The sequence below is a fragment of the Rhineura floridana genome, chromosome 12, assembly GCF_030035675.1.
Source record: "Rhineura floridana isolate rRhiFlo1 chromosome 12, rRhiFlo1.hap2, whole genome shotgun sequence".
NCBI classification, from domain to species: domain Eukaryota; kingdom Metazoa; phylum Chordata; class Lepidosauria; order Squamata; family Rhineuridae; genus Rhineura; species Rhineura floridana.
Genome location: NC_084491.1, coordinates 38,839,631 through 38,857,273, shown reverse-complemented (window position 1 = coordinate 38,857,273; position 17,643 = coordinate 38,839,631). Strand labels below are relative to the sequence as shown.

At 43.8% G+C, this 17,643-nt stretch overlaps 1 protein-coding gene across 4 annotated transcripts in view; it reads left to right on the top strand.

Annotated features, from left to right (window-relative positions):
* The window catches only part of GRIK4 (glutamate ionotropic receptor kainate type subunit 4), a 452,002-nt gene that overhangs the window by 289,854 nt on the left and 144,505 nt on the right, over positions 1–17,643 (top strand). For 3 of the 4 annotated variants that reach the window (XM_061592684.1, XM_061592685.1, XM_061592686.1), the window contains 2 exons: positions 8,789–8,886; positions 17,361–17,526. In XM_061592684.1, coding sequence (XP_061448668.1) covers positions 8,789–8,886; positions 17,361–17,526 — 264 coding nt within the window. The remainder of the gene's footprint in view (positions 1–8,788; positions 8,887–17,360; positions 17,527–17,643) is intronic. The other variant, XM_061592687.1, reaches the window with a different exon arrangement.

Below are 17,643 nucleotides of genomic sequence, written 5' to 3'. Positions count from 1 at the left end.
AATTTTGGAATCTTCTAGAAGACTCCCAAAGTTTTTGTAATTAGAATAAAATTTCCTCATCTTTTGTGATTGTTCTAATGAATTAATGCTTCAAATGCGTGGATGTTATTTGACCAGCTAATTGGCCAAGGTTTTAAAGTAATTACACCATCAAATCTAAACACTGATTGGAGCCTTGCAAATTTCCAATTTTGAGTTATAATTGACTTAGGCTATAAATATGCAATACCGAACCAGTTCCTCGTCTTTCCTTTTCCTCCTCTAAAAGCTAGTTTGGGGAGGGGGCATTTTTATTTTTAAAGGGGAGAGTTAGTTATAGACTCTTTCTAAACAAGAGCCAAAGCAGCAGATATTTAATCGGGTTCATGGGTGGCTTGACATTTGTATCTAAAGAAAGGCAACGATATTGACTTATTCTTGTAAGAAAAGTGTTATAAATTCCTGTGATCTGAAATGATCCAGCAGAAGAAGAAGGGAGGGGAAAGGGGTTATTGAGGAGGGCACTCTTTGCAATTACAGGTAAAACTTGCCTTCCCTGTCTAAATCCCTTTATAGGAGGCAATGCGGCCTATTTAATTGCATCTTTATCTAACAGCCGGCTTACTTGGGAGGTCCAGAAAGGAGCTGTTTCCCCCACACACACTTTACCAGTCTGTCTCACACAATCTCTTGCATTGTGAAACTTCTATAAGATTCTCTCCATTCATTCTAAGAGCCTAGGTGAAGGCATTGCATCCGAACGAATGAATAGGAGGATTTCTGGCTTTAATTTAAGACAGAGAAATAATATTTCAAAAGATTGAGCCGGTCTTCCATCTAGGTTTAGTGAGACATAATAGGATGGGAGGAAGGCTCTTGCACAGGTTTCTGCTCAAAGGTATTACCAGGGTGTGATGAATTGCGCTCTCTTGGCTGGCCTCTTTCGTCTGTGCGTGATGAGTGGCAGAGGGCAAGCAAGGATTGTATGAGGCAGGAAGTGAAGCTGTCACCTCTAATTGAACATGGTGTGGAACGAGGAGGGGCCTCTCATCTGACTGCGAAACCTATTTAAAAACTAGCAAGGTGGGGAGAATTGCACAGAAATGGTCTCATATCAACATATTCAGTCCTCTTGGAGCACAGAGATACGACTAGAGGGGCTCGTCATTTCCTGCTTTGCTCTATATAATATTTATGAAAAGTATAATGGTTAGAGAATTGTGTGTTTAACCACACTGAAGCAAGGCTGCAACCCCAGAAGTCCTCTCAGGGACAGTCAAAACCTAGAGATGGGTGAAACTGTCAATCTCAATGTCCCAGTTTCTCATTTTTCCAGTCTTAAATTCATTTCTCCACATTTCCATATCGGTTTGAGAGTCTTTTATTTTTTTAAAAATCGTTTAAAAACTCATCAGCCGATTTCTCCTAATATGCGCATTTTTGCAAAACAATTCCCCCCTAATATATTTTTTTGTGTGTTGTTTTCATTAGCAAGTGCATTTTTATGCAGTTTACCCTAGTATCTACATTTCTATAGACATTATTTTTGCTGTACACCGCCCAGAGAGCTATGCTAGTCGGGCGGTATAAAAATCTAATAAATAAAATAAAATAAATAATTACTCGGCTGGAGAACTGCCGTGCAAAATTCAGAGATGTGAGCATTTCAAAGGATGGCTATGTTTGGGTTTGTGTATCGTCTTGGCAAGTGCAAGTTCAGTAGCTTCACCTATAAATGCAAGCTGAATCACATTCTTTCTCATCCCTATCCAGACCCCTCCCTGAATTTTCAACTTTTATTTAAAAAGAGCAACATAAGTCTCGAGCTTCTCTTCTTGTGGAGATATAACGTAAACCATGCAGGCATCATTCTACTCAAGGTTTTCACCTTCTAGCCTTCCGACCAATGATGGCTCACTAAAATTGATATGTTATTTTATTCAGTAGAATCAAATTACTTTAAACATACCAGGCTAGTCATGTTTATGATCTGGCTGTTCTGTCAGGACATGCTGCCCCCTTGTTACAGAATGTTTGGCTATAAGCCTGCACTGATTTCCTCTGAATTTCCTCTTTCAGTTGCCCTCAGAGGCATCTTTTCCAAGGGGACAAGGGCCTGCAGTGGTAAAAGAGTTCATAGAGACCCCAGAGCTCCATTGTAGGCACGGTGGATTTGTCTGTGGGTCTTGATTCTATCTAGGAATTTAGCTGAATATTGTAATAGTGACAGGGGCAGGCTTTGAATGTCCTCCTAAAAACTGAAGGCAGAATGAGCTTCTAACTGCGTGTGACAACCATGTTTTGTTTCATTGTTTTAAAACACTTGTTGCCTGCTGTTGAGCATTCAGATTTTGACAGGATAGCGATTAAGCAGGACTGAGCTAAGTCCAGTCCTGCTTTCCGCAAGGTTTGGCTGCAGCCAGCTGATGCGCAGGGAGCAGTCCTTCTTTCTGCAGGCTTCAGGTATGCGACATGCGTGGGGAAGCCTCTTGCGCACCCAAACCAAGCAGGGTTGGTCTCCCTGTGCATCAGCTGATGTGCAGGGAGTTCAGTCCTGCTCACTGCAGGCATCAACCACATGAGCAGCCAGCCCAGCCCCATCTTTATCTGCCCCACACCTGATGTCACATATGATGTCAGATGTGGGGCAGGTTTTTGGAAAAACAAATGAACCACAATGGGGAGGCGTGGGGGCCCCAACGTGTCCTGCAGGCCAGAGATTCCCCTCCGCTGCTCTACTTGGAGTAACCCTTTGCCAGAGGCATCCTTCACTTTGCTTCAGTCCCTTTTCTCTAATCCTGCTGGATGTTTTCACCCTGCAATGATAATTTTTATTCTCTTTCTTCTCTTCCCCACCCCACTTTCCTCTCCCCCTCGGTGGTTGTTAGAGCTCAGTTGCTATGACAACTTTGCCCCTACTCCTGGCATCTTTTCTCCTCAGCTACCTGTGAGGCAAAGGGTGACCAAGCACTCACCGAACTTTCCCTCTTTCTACGTCTGACCCCATCCCACTCTTAAGACTTTGGACACCTTCACACCTGCATACCAAGATTTTTTTTTTCTTCCCAGACCTTGATACTCTGAGGAATAATGGAAAGCCCTCGGCTTTCGCAAGCGACCAAGGAGGGCTTCTTAAACAGAAGGTACTTCCTGCAAATTACAAAGGGCTATTCAAGCCAAGGGGCAAGTACCCGACAGCTGCTTTGCTTAGAATACAAGGGTCGAAGCTCTCCAAAGAGCATAGGAGGAGGAAACAGAAATGCCGGGGAGCTAAATGGGTTCTCTCACCTGACATGCAGAAACTTATACGGTTCTGGTTGTCAGGTACTAGAGCCCTGGACCCATAGAGGGAGAGATTCAAGCTGCCCTCCTCTTGTTGCCTGGTGCTGGGAGGACTGTATCAAACGGGGTAGACGGGTTGCTTGTGCAATAATGGTGAGGTAGTGTCTCGACCAAGGGCTTAATTAGTTTCTTCAGAACCAGACATGAGCAGAAATGCCCTAGCTCAGTGACAGAGCATCTGTTCTGCATGCAGAAGGCCCCAGTTCAATCATCAGTGTCTCCAGGTAGGGCTGGAAGAGACCCCTGCCTGAAACCCTAGAGAGCCCCTGCCGGTCCGTGTAGACGCAGACAGTACTGAGATAGATGAACCTATGGCCTGACACAGCATAAGGCCGCTTCCTATGTTCCAGTCTGCAGAGCCCTGCAGTTAAACTCTGCCGCCACTGGTGTTATCACAGGCAAACGCACGCAAACACACAGCCCGAGAATCAGTCGACAAAAATTGTATTGTCAATGCACATGCAGATTCAACATCATGGTGTTTGATTCAGGCAGGTGATGTAACCGCACGCAGTCCCCTTAAGGACAACCCAGCCTCCAGCTTTACCTCTCCCGCTGGGCTAGAAGAACTTGCTGCAGGGTGCATTAAGAGCGCTGTCAGAGGGTGGTGTAGAACCCTATTATTAGGCTGATTAGAGATGGGCAAACTCACCTCGGATTGACTTTAGGGAGAAAAATAGAAATAACTTGGTTTGTTTTCCAAGCCAATTTGAGATTTGTAAATCATCCAGCCAGACCCCCACCCCACCCCCTCTGCCAGCCTCTCCCTCTTTCAAAACAACATGCGCATCTAGGATACCAGAAATGGCAGGAGATCACATCTCCTTAATCTCTTGAAGTGTTTCCACTTCAGTTGGGAATGGTGTTGAAATGGAGAGGAGGTTGTGGCACTGAGACACTGGTTTGGTTGAAGGAATTTGGGAGATCATTGTTATTAAATTATTATTTATTTAACATACTATTACATTATTATTAATTAGACTTGTTATGCAGTCTTGTTACACAGATGCCTGCAAGCAACTTGCAGCATATCTAAAAACAGAAACATAAATACATTATAACATCAATACATTTATATAGAAACACATGCAATTCATAAAAATATACAAAACACAACCCACCACCACCCACCCACTGGAAGTTAAACTAGGAATTCTTTTCTGGCTCAGATTTTGATCTGAACCAAAGAAGAATTTTGAGGCTTGTAAAGTTCACCTCTCCTTTTCAGACTGGTTTTTATAAGCCCTTCAGCTAATATCCAAACCAAAGCCTGGAGAGGTCCACTGACATCATTAGTTAAGATAGAAATACCTGTGAGGGACCTGAATTCAATAGGCAAGAATCAAGAGAAAACATAAGCACCTTCTTTATACAACGGTGGCATGCACACATCATTGACATTATGTTTATGCACATTTGAGGTGGGTGGGGAAGAACGGGACTTGCAGAAACCTTGGGCATGCCTGAGTTTCTCATATCACTGTTTGAAAATGACTGATTCCACACCATATATTTAAAGTACATCCAACATACATGTAAAGCACATGACTTCTCCCAAAGAATCATGGGGCCTGTAGTTTGTTAAGGGTTCTGGTAATTTGTAGCTCCACGAGGGGGAGACCACAGTTCCCAGGTGGAAGGTATCTGATTTAAATGTGCATGAGATGTCCTTTAAATATATGGTATGGATCTTCCCCTACTAGAGATTGGTAGAAAGGGAGGAGAGTAAAGAATGTAGGAACTCTTGAGTGATTTCCCAAGTAGTCTTCAGTTCATAATGTCAGTATCTGTGTCCTTGAGATGAAGGGATTTGGTCCAAAGCCTCAGCAGATTCTGTGATTTCTCTATTAGAGAGTTGTCATCATACCTATTATGAGAAAGGGTCAAGAAGGCTTAAGAGATGTCTTTAGGCCAAATTGATAATCACTCTCTGGAGCTGTGGCTCCCTGCGCCATCCTCGTACCACTGCATTATACATTCAAGACTTTAAATAAAAAATTAAAAGGCTGAAAGTAGCCATTATGATAATGTCCAGGTCTCTTGACAACACAGACTGTAGCCTTTTCCTTCAATGATTTCTCAATAATGTATGCTGAGACTGCAGCCAATTTTTCGGAAGGAAAAAGTAATGACATGGTAGCCACCATGTCTCTGGATAAACTATTCAGACTTTATTGATTTTGGTTCTGATTTGGCTTTCTTTCCTCTTGAAGAGATGTGGATAATTATGAGGAATCAGTGGAAAACCACTATGTTAACACTGTGTTGCCACTAAATGAAACTGTACTGCAGGCAAAGAGACTGTCCACCTTTCTGCCTCCCTATTGTCCTTCCTGTCAAGATCTCAAGTTTATGAAAGAGATCACAATACGTTCCTTGTACCCAAATGATCTTGCTCTTCCTTCCTAGCTACCATCTACCTACCACCCTAAATTGTCAAGGATTTCCCTGGTTCCTCAGCTGCACTCCACATAAAGCAGCCTTCCTTAATCCTTTCACTGCCACCAGTTCACACAGAATACTTCTTTAAGCCCTCCTAGGAAGGCTTTAGGCATGAGATGAGCATCCTCTTCTCCTAGTAGGAGTAGCAAGGGGTTCCTCACTGGCCAGTTTCCTTCCTGAAGGTCCTCTATGACTTCTGACGCCTCACCCATTATGCCCTTTTTTTAGGGGGGAGATTGTAGGGATCTGTATAGCAAGCACAAGATGCTTGTGCAATGAAAATTATATCAGGAGGCAAAATCAATGTGAATAGCCATTGCAGAGATGATCCTTGGCTCCTTCCTCCTGCCCATGGACTTTTCCTGCAAAATATATTTGGATTTTCATAGAATGATGATGACAAAAGGAACCAAAAAAGGGGGTTGGACTTGATGGCCTTATAGGCCCCTTCCAACTCTACTATGATTTAGTAATTCTGCCACTACCCACTTCTCAGGCACTCATCAATCACCTATTGTATTCTGTACCAAAGAATGCCACAAGCCGTTAAACAGGTATACTTAGGTCCTCTCCAGACTGATGTTTATCTTTCCTGGGTGTATTCTCCAACATGTCATTGATGCAATAATAGTGCGTTACTGGTGGATTTATACTGGACTGTCCACACACCATTCCGGCATAACACCAGCGTTATTGCATGACTGTTGCCTAGAGGGACACTCCTGTGCTGTGACGCAACAAAAAAGACATACAACAAAGACCCAGAAAATTTGTGATATAAAAAGTTACAGGATTTCAGCAGAAAGTTACGAGACACGCACTGATTGGAAATGAAGCAGCGTGTCTGCCCCAAAACATTCACAGGCAGAAATGGTACTAAAAGCAGGATCGTGTATAACTGCCTCGATGCTACCATGAGCACAAATCGTCACAAATGTACAATAAAAAGGATATCTGGAGGGGTTCTTTGTGAGGTTTCTGCAGGAAATAATCACAGATTATTTGAGCAAGTGAGCCAAGGCACATTCTATCATTCATATAAAAGTTGTTTTTCCTTCAAAAAATTGGGTATTCTTCCACGGATATTCTTCTCCCACATCAACTGGCTTGCCAGGTAAGATCTTCTTTATAGGCCCTTCACTTTCAGGGGTAAAGCAAGTGGTGATCAGAGAGACGGACTTCTTTTAGGATGTCATCCAAATGACAAAACTCTCTCCCTAGGCATATTTGCCTGGCATCATCTGTTGAACACCTGTCCTCTTGTGCGTTCAGTGGTACCTAAGATTTCCTTTGCCTGTGTGTGTGGCTTTTTTTAGCTGCTGGGTTTAACAAAAACACACACAGACAAAGTCTGCTCCTTGTTGTTTTGTTCTAGAGTTCTGATATATATTTTTAATTGCCTTTTATTTGTAAGCCACCGTTGCTAACAGGTGTGATAGAAATTCTATTAATACATAATAAATATCTTGGAGGCAAGTACTGCTGTTGCATTGGTCCATATATCAGGTGCATATGGATAGCCATTTTACTACACATCTGTTCCCATACTTTCACAAGAATATATCAAGGCAGAATGCAACGTATAAAAATAAAACCAGTAAAAAAAGTCATTAAAATTGCAATCAATGAATACAGATTGGTTAAAAAGAGAAAATTCAAACTGCAAAGGCCTGTCTGAACAATGTAGTTTTCAAAAAATGTCTGGAAAAGCAGAGAAATGGCTCCTGTTGCACCTCTGCCATCAGGAGTTCCACAAGGCAGGGTCTACCACACTAAAGGTTCTGTCCCTGGTGAAGGCCAGCTGAGTCTCAGGGACGTGGGGAACCACCAAAAGTGACCCATCAGAAAATCTCAGTGATCGAGGTAGATCATAAGGAATCAGGGCCTGATCAACTTGTTTAGGGCTTTGTGGATGAGTGCAGGTATCTTGAACCTGGCCCAGTAATTATGCTGTCTGCATGAGCTTTCTGATTACCATTTTATCGTTTTACAGGATGGACTCGATGTGTGGTAAAATATCTCACCACTTGAGAAATTCTGTGGTTGTGTGAAGGAGACTGAACTCCGCCAGCCCAGTTAACGTCACAAAAGACTCCGATGATGTGCATCCTGGCCACTGTTGAATGGAACATGCAGGAAAGAGAATTAAAATAATTTAATTTGCATTGCTATCACTTGGCTGCGTAAATGAAGGGAGGGGAAATGCAACTTTTTCATTTGCCAGTGTGTCACTTTAACCCGAGTCATTTCTTCACTTAATATCTCCCATTTATGGCAATGAAAATAGCCCTAAAGCACTGCAGGATGACTTCAGAAAGTCCTGTTGGGGTGATGGGATGGAGCGGGCTGGGGGAAAGAAAGAGAGAAAATAAGAGTAACAGGCTCCATTTATATGTGTTATTTGAACCAACTAAATCAAGTAACAAACCATTTCCCCCTTCACTGTACTTACTGCTTCAGGCTGCAGATGGGGGAGGGCTTTCCATGTATGAATGCCCCCGCCTGAAGAAATAGTTTTCCCGCACACAATTACCACAGCTAAATGGAATCTCCATATGCGCAGCAGTGTACCTCTGAACATGAGCACTAATGTGGTATGGTGACTACTAGTGTGTTAGACCCGGAACAGGAACACCCATGTTCAAATTGCCTCTCAGCCGTGAACCTCACCGGGTGACCTTGGGCAACTGACTCGGAGCCGGACTTACTTTGTAGGGTTGTGGGAATATAACGGAAGGGGAAGAACAATGTATGCCACTCTGAGCTCCTTGGAGAATGGTGGGGAGGGAGGGCGGGGTATAAATTTAATCAATGAATAGATAAATGTGCTGTTACTGCCTTGCTTATGAGCTTCCAAGGGGCATTTGATTGGCCTCTGTTGGAGACCAAACACTGGGCTACATGGACCTTGTGCCCTGCTCCAGCCTGGGAAGATGTCTCTTAGTTCTTACTCGACTCTTTGCTGGAAGTTACCAGTAACCCTTCTTTCCTCTTTGTTGACTGCTCTCTCCTTGGGGATTACCAGTGTGCCAGATCCTTCCAAAAGGGGTGGTTGCTGTCCTGGGGCCATCTTCAAGTCCTGCTTCCAGCTCCATCATCAGCAATATCTGCGGGGAGAAAGAGGTGAGTGCAGTTAACCTTGCTCTTGACCAGTACTGTAGTGGCAAATTAAGAAGTGCAGGGTCCCTTCATGATAGTCACCAGCAACGGCCCCTTCCCCCTTTTTTGCTGCTGGGTTGAGAATGAGATCCTTGTTCATGCCTTCTCCCACAACAACAGACATCCCTAGGAGCCAATAAGCATGAAAGGGGAGCATGTTAGCTACTGAGAAGAGTCTTATCACTGGCTGACTCACCTCCTTTCACTCTGATTGGTTCCAATCAGCAGGAAAGGACAAGGAAGCATGTTAGAAGACTCTTCTCAGTGGCTAACATACTCCCCTTTCATGCTGATTGGCTCGTAGGATGCTGGAGAAGTAGAGACCCTTCCGGGACTCTGCTCCCAAAAAAGTAAGGGGTCAAAGACCCCTGAGACCCTGGATGACTACACCCCTGCCCTTGACACTGCGGTACAAAGCTTTGTGGTGCCTTTACAGTATGTGTAAGCATGGAGTTAGAGATGAGGAGAGAGACTGTAGCTCAGTGGTAGAACACATGTTTTGCATGCAGATGTGCTCAGGTTCAATATCTGTTGTTATCCACAGCACTCCTTCTTCCACCTTGGGTCCCCAGATGTTGTTGGATGACAACTCCCATCATCCCTGACCATTGGCGAAGCTGGCTGGGGAGGATGGGAGTTGTCATCCAACAACGTCTGGGGACCCAAGGTTGAAGAACCCTGCTCTAAAGGATCAAGTAGCAGGTGTTGGGACAGACTCTCTTCCTGAGATCCTGGAGATCCAGCTGATCAGTATACACAGTATTGGGCAAGATGGACCCATTCTGTTTCTTCACTCTAAACGGGCTTGGCAGATTAAAAGATCCCCCCCCCCCATTTTAATGCTATCCTCCAAAGATGGCCATTAAGGAGAGCGATGCTTTTTGCCACTGGTGAAAATGTTCATAAAAAGCTGGTCCTTAGATACTGTTTTTCACCCCATGGCAGAACTAAATCCATGTCTAATCTCCTGGCAATACCATTCACTTGTGTGTGACCCCCTTCCCTGGAGCTCTCTACCCCCCTTCTGTTTGGAATCTTACTTTTAATGCAAAATCCTTCTGAACTGTTTCCAAATGCTGCACCTGATTTAATATTTTATAAGCCCCACACTGCCTCATGTTGATCCCTTTCCATTCCCAGGGAACAGAATGGAGCTCTTGTAATTCATCCGCTTAAATCCTAATAGCGTCTCTCTGCCATTTAGTGGACTCTCCAGCTTGTCCCTTGCCAGCCCGCTTCAGGAATGATTGAAAGTCAACAAGTGAATAGGAGGCATTCTCAAATGAATTGCAGTAATTTGCTGCCTTCGAATTGCATGAGACAGAGCAGAGGGGAGAGATCTTTCAGGGGCCAAGCCTTTCTCCAAAGTTGCAAAGTTTTTGAGTTGCGTCTCAAATGCAGTTCTGGCCAGCCTATAGGAAAGGCACAGAAGCACACAAAAAGCACAGAACATGGCCACAGAATCCATCTTTCTGCTTATGTGTTTCTAAATAAAGAGCCAAGTTTCTGTCTCTTATATAAAAATAAGTAATTAAGCAAAATCATCTCTCTCTCTCATGTTTCCTCTTTTAGGGCATAAGAGCTGCATACAATAAAAACAGTAAAAGCAGTAAAACAGACAATATAAAACAACAGCAACGCAGAGCAGTCAAAATATCTAGGAGCAGTAGTGTAGTGGCAAATTCAGAAGCCTGGAGGTTTACACCCCTGTCTAGGAGGGCTCAAAAGCCTGATTAAAAAAGAACCATTTTACTTGCCATCCTAAACATGAGCAGTGAGGGAGCCATAAGAGAATCTCCTAGGGAGGGAGAGTCTCAGAGGCAGGGGTGGCCAGCATAGAAAAGCCCCTCTCGTGTGCGGTCATCCAAGGAATACCTGAAGGAACACCACGCAGAGCCTCTTGTCAAAGATCTCCATTCTCGGGCAGGATGATATAAAGAAAGCTATGCTTGAGGAGTCCTGGACCCAAACTGTTTAGTGTGTTATAGATGGAAAACAGCACTTTCAGTTCTGCTTGGAAATGAATAGATAACCAATGCCATTAGTACAAAGAGGGGGTAACGTGAACGCTAGATCCCACCTCTGTAAGAAGACAAAGGGATGCGCTTGAAGTCTTCCACATCTCTGCACACTAGGGTATTTCCTTTTCAAGTCCCTTCGTTAAAATCCATATCCTCTTCAGCATCTGTTAAACAAACGTCAAAAGCAAACGCTGTCCCAGCTTTATCCGCACTTGTATTCAGTAGTGTAGTGGCAAATTCAGAAGTGCAGGGCCCCTTCATGTTAATCACAGTCATGCCCCCTGCCCGCTTTTTTTGCTGTGGGGTTGAGAATGCCATCCTTGTTAATGCCTAGGAACCAATACGCATGAAAGGGGAGAGTGCTAGCACTGAGAAGAGTCTTCTCAGGGGCTGACTCACCACCTTTCACTCTGATTAGCTCCAGTCAGCAGGAAAGGACAAGGAAGCATGTTAGAAGACTCTTCTCAGGGGCTAATACACTCCCCTTTCATGCTGATTGGCTCATAGGATGCTGGAGACTTTGGGACCCTGCTGGAACCCTGCTCCCAAAAAAGTAAAGGGTCTAAGACCCCCTGAGACCCTGCACGACTACACTCCTGAGTGTAGGTTTAGGTTCCCTCATTAGAGTTCCATCCCTTTATGTTCCCTCATTAGAGACTAGTAATGGGCCTACAAGGGAGGGAGGGGGAGAAATCATAGTGGCACTGGCCAAGCCTATTTGGAGACCGTCTTGTTTTCTGTTCCTGAAACATCACTTTCCCTAGAACAAATGTGAAAGTGCAGCATTGGTTAGTGACATGCAAAAGGTCCCTGGTTCAGTCCTTGACATCTTCAGTTAAAGGGTCTCAGGCAGCAGAGCTGGGAAAACGCCTCACTCTGAGGCCTTGGAGTACAGTATTGTAGCTACAAATTCAGAAGTGCAGGGTCCCTTCATAATAGTCACAGCCATGCCCCCTTCTAAGATTATACAACCATCTAAGATCATAGAATAATCTGACCAGGCTTGAACACTGCTTCCTGCTTCTCTGTCACTGTCACCATTTGTCTGTCCTTTCTCGCTGTCAGACATATTGCTTGAAATGGCTGAGTTATCTCCTGCTACTGCGGCCAAACTGCTCGATGATGTAGATGGGATGCTATCATCAGGATTCACTCTCTCTTCTTCTGCACAACCTGGCTTTTTGAAGTAGGAACTAATACAGGCTTGCTTGCAATTGATACTAATTGGGACTCTTCTCAGAGGCTAACATACTCCCCTTTCATGCTGATTGGCTTGTAGGGCACTGGAGACATTGGGATCCTGCTGGGATCTGGCTCCCCAAAAAATAAGGGGTGTACACGTGGACATCACCAGATGGTCAATATAGGAATCAAATTGATTATATAATTGGAAACAGAAGATGGAAAAGTTCCATACTTTCTGCAAAAACAAGACCAGGAGCAGACTGCGGTACAGATCATGAACTGATTGTATTGAAAATCAGAGTAAAGCTAAAGAAGAACAACAAAGCATTCATAATGCCAAAATACAATTTAAATAACATCCCAGAAGCATATAAAGATCAAATAAGGAACAGGTTTGAGGCTTTAAACTTAGTTGACAGAGAACCAGAAGAACTATGGACTGAAGTCAAGGACATTATCAGCGAAGAATGCAAAAAGACAATGCCTCTTGTTAAAAAGAGAGAAAGACCTCAATGGATGACTGAAGAAACTCTTAAAATGGTTAAAGAGAGAAGGAAAGCAAAAGGAAAAGGAGATAGAAACACAGTCAGGACCCTAAATGCAACTATACAACAACTAGTACATAGGGACAAAGAGAACTATTACAATAGTTATTGTATAGAAATAGAAGAGGACAACAAAAAGGGAAGAACAAGAGCCCTGTTCCAAAAGATTAGAGAAATGAAAGGGAAATTTAAACCACGAGTAGGGATGTTGAATAATCAACAGGGGAACACACTGACTGACCGAGATGAAATAAAAGGAAGATCGAAGCAATACACTGAAGAACTCTACAACAGAGATGCAAGGATGACAGATTCATTCATGGAGGAACCATATGATGAAGAACCAGAAATTTTAGAATGTGAAGTGAAAGCTGCTCTTAAAATTCTTGGAAGAAACAAATCATCAGGAATAGACGACATACCAATAGAGTTGCTACAAGCTACTGAGACTGAATCTGTCCAAATTTTGACAAAAATTTGTCAAGAAATATGGAAAATTAAACAATGGCCCACAGACTGGAAGCGTTCAATATATATCCCACTTCCAAAGAAAGGGGATCCCAGAGAATGCAGTAATTACCAAACTATTACCTTAATATCCCATGCAAGTAAAGTAATGCTCAAGATTCTGCAACGAAGGCTCTTACCATATATAGAGCGAGAAATGCCAGACGTCCAAGCTGGATTTAGAAAGGGAAGAGGCACCAGAGATCATATCGCAAACAGACGTTGGATAATGGAATGGACCAAGGAATTTCAGAAGAAAATCACCCTGTGCTTTATAGACTACAGCAAAGCCTTTGACTGTGTAGATCATGAAAAACTATGGAATGCTTTAAAAGAAATGGGGGTGCCACAGCATCTGATTGTCCTGATGCGCAACCTATACTCTGCACAAGAGGCTACTGTAAGGACAGAATATGGAGAAACCGATTGGTTCCCCATCGGAAGGGGTGTGAGACAGGGGTGTATTTTATCACCCTATTTAATTAATCTATACGCAGAACATATCATACGGAAAGCGAGATTGGACCAAGATGAAGGAGGTGTGAAAATTGGAGGGAGAAACATCAATAATTTAACATATGCAGACGATACCATACTCTTAACAGAAACCAGTAATGATTTGAAACGAATGCAGATGAAAGTTAAAGAGGAAAGCACAAAAGCAGGACTACAGCTGAACGTCAAGAAGACTAAAGTAATGACAACAGAAGATTTGTGTAACTTTACAGTTGACAATGGGGACATTGAACTTGTCAAGGATTATCAATACCGTGGCACAGTCATTAACCAAAATAGAGACTATAGTCAAGAAATCAGAAGAAGGCTAGGACTGGGGAGGGCAGCTGTGAGAGAACTAGAAAAGGTCTTCAGATGCAAAGATGAATCACTGAACACCAAAGTCAGGATCATTCAGACCACGGTATTCCCAATCTCTATGTATGGATGTGAAAGTTGGACAGTGAAAAAGGTGGATAAGAGAAAAATCAGCTCATTTGAAATGTGGTGCTGGAGGAGCACTTTGCGCATACCATGGACTGCGAAAAAGACAAATAATTGGGTGTTAGAACAAATTAAACCAGAACTGTCACTAGAAGCTAAAATGATGAAACTGAGGTTATCATACTTTGGACACATCATGAGAAGACATGATTCACTAGAAAAGACAATAACGCTGGGAAAAACAACAGGGAGTAGAAAAAGAGGAAGGCCAAACAAGAGATGGATTGATTCCATAAAGGAAGCCCCAGACCTGAACTTACAAGATCTGAGCAGGGTGGTTCATGACAGATGCTCTTGGAGGTCGCTAATTCATAGAGTCGCCAGAAGTCGTAATTGACTTGAAGGCACATAACAACAACAACAACACCCCCCAAAGGCCCTGGACAACTACACCCCTCTTGGAGAGTCACTTCCAGGCAGAATAGACACTAGGTGGCCCAACGCTCTGACTCAGCACTCTGCTGCCTAATCCACATCCAACACTAACATCACAGCAGCTATTTTATAGAATCTGTCACATCCTCAAATCAATAAAGGGACTTTCCAAAGATCAGAACTCATGGAATCCATATGTAGGTTGGGCCTTTAAAAGAATTTGTACCCACTGCAAAAGAAACTGATTTTCAGTTCCACTGCGAGTGTGGGATGGCATCCACTGGCCTTTTCCCAAGACTCGAGAGAATATCTGGACTTGGAGAAGTTTTTTTTTGGGGGGGGGGCAAATCTTCCTAAGTCATTGATCCGACTTTCACAGTCATTTATCTGAGTGAGAGAGTGGTTTTTAAAGCCAGTGAAATTAGAAATGCATTAAGCTTTTAAGGTTTAATTATTTTCTTTATGCCTTTGCTGAAATCTGCAATATCATCTCTCACATCTTTGAAACTGTAGTGCCTTCTTCCTTATTCTGTTTCATTATCTGCATTATTTCTTACAATTTTGCTCTGCTATATATTTTTGCACTTTATAATCCCTTATAAATTGGAAGCATTCTTGGATAGTTTGTTTACGGGAAATGCCATGAAATGGAAGCTTAGAAGGGCAGAGAACTGTCTTTCAATAGGAAATGCTCAGAGGTCAGCAACAGTATACTGTAGGGACTGCTGCTGGACTCAGTGGGTCTCTGAGCAGAGAAATCCTGCACTCTCCCCTTTATGAATTTCCTTTCTGTGGATGTTGAACTTCTAATGCTTTGGGGCAGGTTTTGCCTCCCCACAACTGTGTGGGTCCCAGATTGTAGCAGATCTTGGCCACATCTGCACTATACATTTAAAGCAGTGTCATCCCACTTTAAACAGCCATGGCTTCCCCCAAAGAATCCTGGAACTATAGTTTGTGAAGGGTGCTGAGAGTTGTTAGGAGACACCATTCCCCACCCAGGGCTTCAATTCCCAGAGTTCCCTGGAAAGAGAGATTGACTGTTAAACCACTCTGGGAATTGTAGGTCTGGGGGGGGGGGAAGAGGGGTTACCTGAGCACCCTTAATAAGCTGCAATTCCCAGGGCTCTTTGGGGGAAGCCATGACTGTTTAAAGTGATATAATAGGACCTTAAATATACAGTTTAAATAGGGCCATGCTGTAATCAACAGAACAGTGGGACCCACTGAGAACCAAGCCAACCTTTTTCTGCATGTTCCATCTAATTTCTGCAATACTTTTTGCTGTATAGCAAAGCAGCCTGAATAAGCCTCAGTGGGTTACGGTAGATAAATTATGGAGAACCTTCTTATTCAAAGGCCTGTTTGACGACTCTGTTGCTCTGAACACCCACTGTGGGCAACCTGTTGAACCCAGGCAGCCTCCCTTCCCCATCATCACCTGGCTGTCATCCCACCTGCTGCCCAAAAACTGGGAAGGGTCATGCTTGCTGCTCACTCACTGCTGCTTTCTGTCTTCTTCCTCGGGCTGTATGTATTTCTGTTGCACGCAGCATGTTTGCCGGCTTGCCCAGATTGAGAACATTCTTCAGTGTCAGATCACCTGTCATTAGGAACTCTTCCGTATATTTATCCTAATTTACTTCATTCCAGTTCATTCATCTTAGCTGTTTTTCATTTGTTCCATCTCAAGTGTTCTTTCTGTGTTTGCAAAGGGGTATGTCCAGGGAACTCACATTTTGGAATTTGTGCGTGATGTTTCAACACTTCTGATGCCACACACTCCAGATGATGCATCAAAGAGAATGCCCAAGGTCATTCAAGGTTCTGCAGCTGAGCTAAGCGTCTGATCCTGCGCCCTTTCCTCTGCCGGTCCCCACTTCCAAACTATGGTGTTTGCTGCAAGGCTCAGATTTCATCTGGTCCTGCTGAACGATCAACAAGCCCATCCTTGTCCTGCAGGTGCCCTGTCTGCTTTAGTTAAAAGAAGCTGCCTGGAAGCACACAGCCTAGTTTTCCCCTCTTAATCAAACCTGGACTGAGGGCTGTGGAGTGAAATCGAGGCTGATAGAAGCTTATTGCTCTTTTAACTTTTCTATTACTAACCAAACTGCTTATGCCTCCAACAAAGCAGCCGCCACAGCTGGTTAACAGCCTTCCCCCAAGAGAAGCGTGATTGCAGGCACAGGGCAATCGCTTCCGGAAGCCCATGTAATGGAAACAGAGAGGATGCGATGTTTCCCCTAATGTAGCATAACCAGATGCTTCCCTTTGCTGCATGTTATGCTTCTTCCAAATGATTCGCTTTGCAAAAAAGGTATATTCGTTTCCCCCCCCTGCATCTTACAAAACCCCTGAGCAATATCATCTGCTTGGATCTTCCTCCTGCGGTGCTCCCCTGGCATCAGGTCCCCAAGATTACAGGAAATAATGCTTTGAAGAAACCGCTCCATTTCCTCTGCTCAGGGCTTGGCGTTGCTGAGTTTCTCAGGGAGGTGGCCAAACTCCCCTGCCTCCACTCGGATTTATGAATGACAAATGAGCTATTATTAGGACTCATGGCTGTGGTCCCTCTGGAGAGTGAGCCTTACCGTAGCAGATTTGTCTCTGCAAATGCAACACAGGGCAAACCCAGTGGGGTGGCTGTATTGTTTTTAATCATTCTTTGAGCATAATAATAGGGACACCGTTCTGAGAGTTTTCCAAGTTCCAACCAAACATAGCATATCTTGCAAAGAGGAGGTCCTGCAATCTGCAGGCCAACTACCCTAACACTTTCTTATATTTCTTTCTCTCCACCTTTCAGGTCCCCCATTTCAAGGTTGCCCCAGAAGAATTCGTCAAGCTCCAGTTCCAGAGATTCACGACTTTGAACCTCCACCCCAGCAACACTGACATCAGCATGGCTGTTGCTGGGATCCTGAATTTCTTTAACTGCACCACTGCCTGCCTCATCTGTGCCAAAGCTGAATGTAAGTTGCTTATGTAGGCTGACCAGAGCTAAAGACCCAACGTATGGCATTCCAAGAAGTTTGTGACGGTGGTTGAGACCAAGTTGGGCATCTGAGACAGAAAAGCCCACAAGCTCC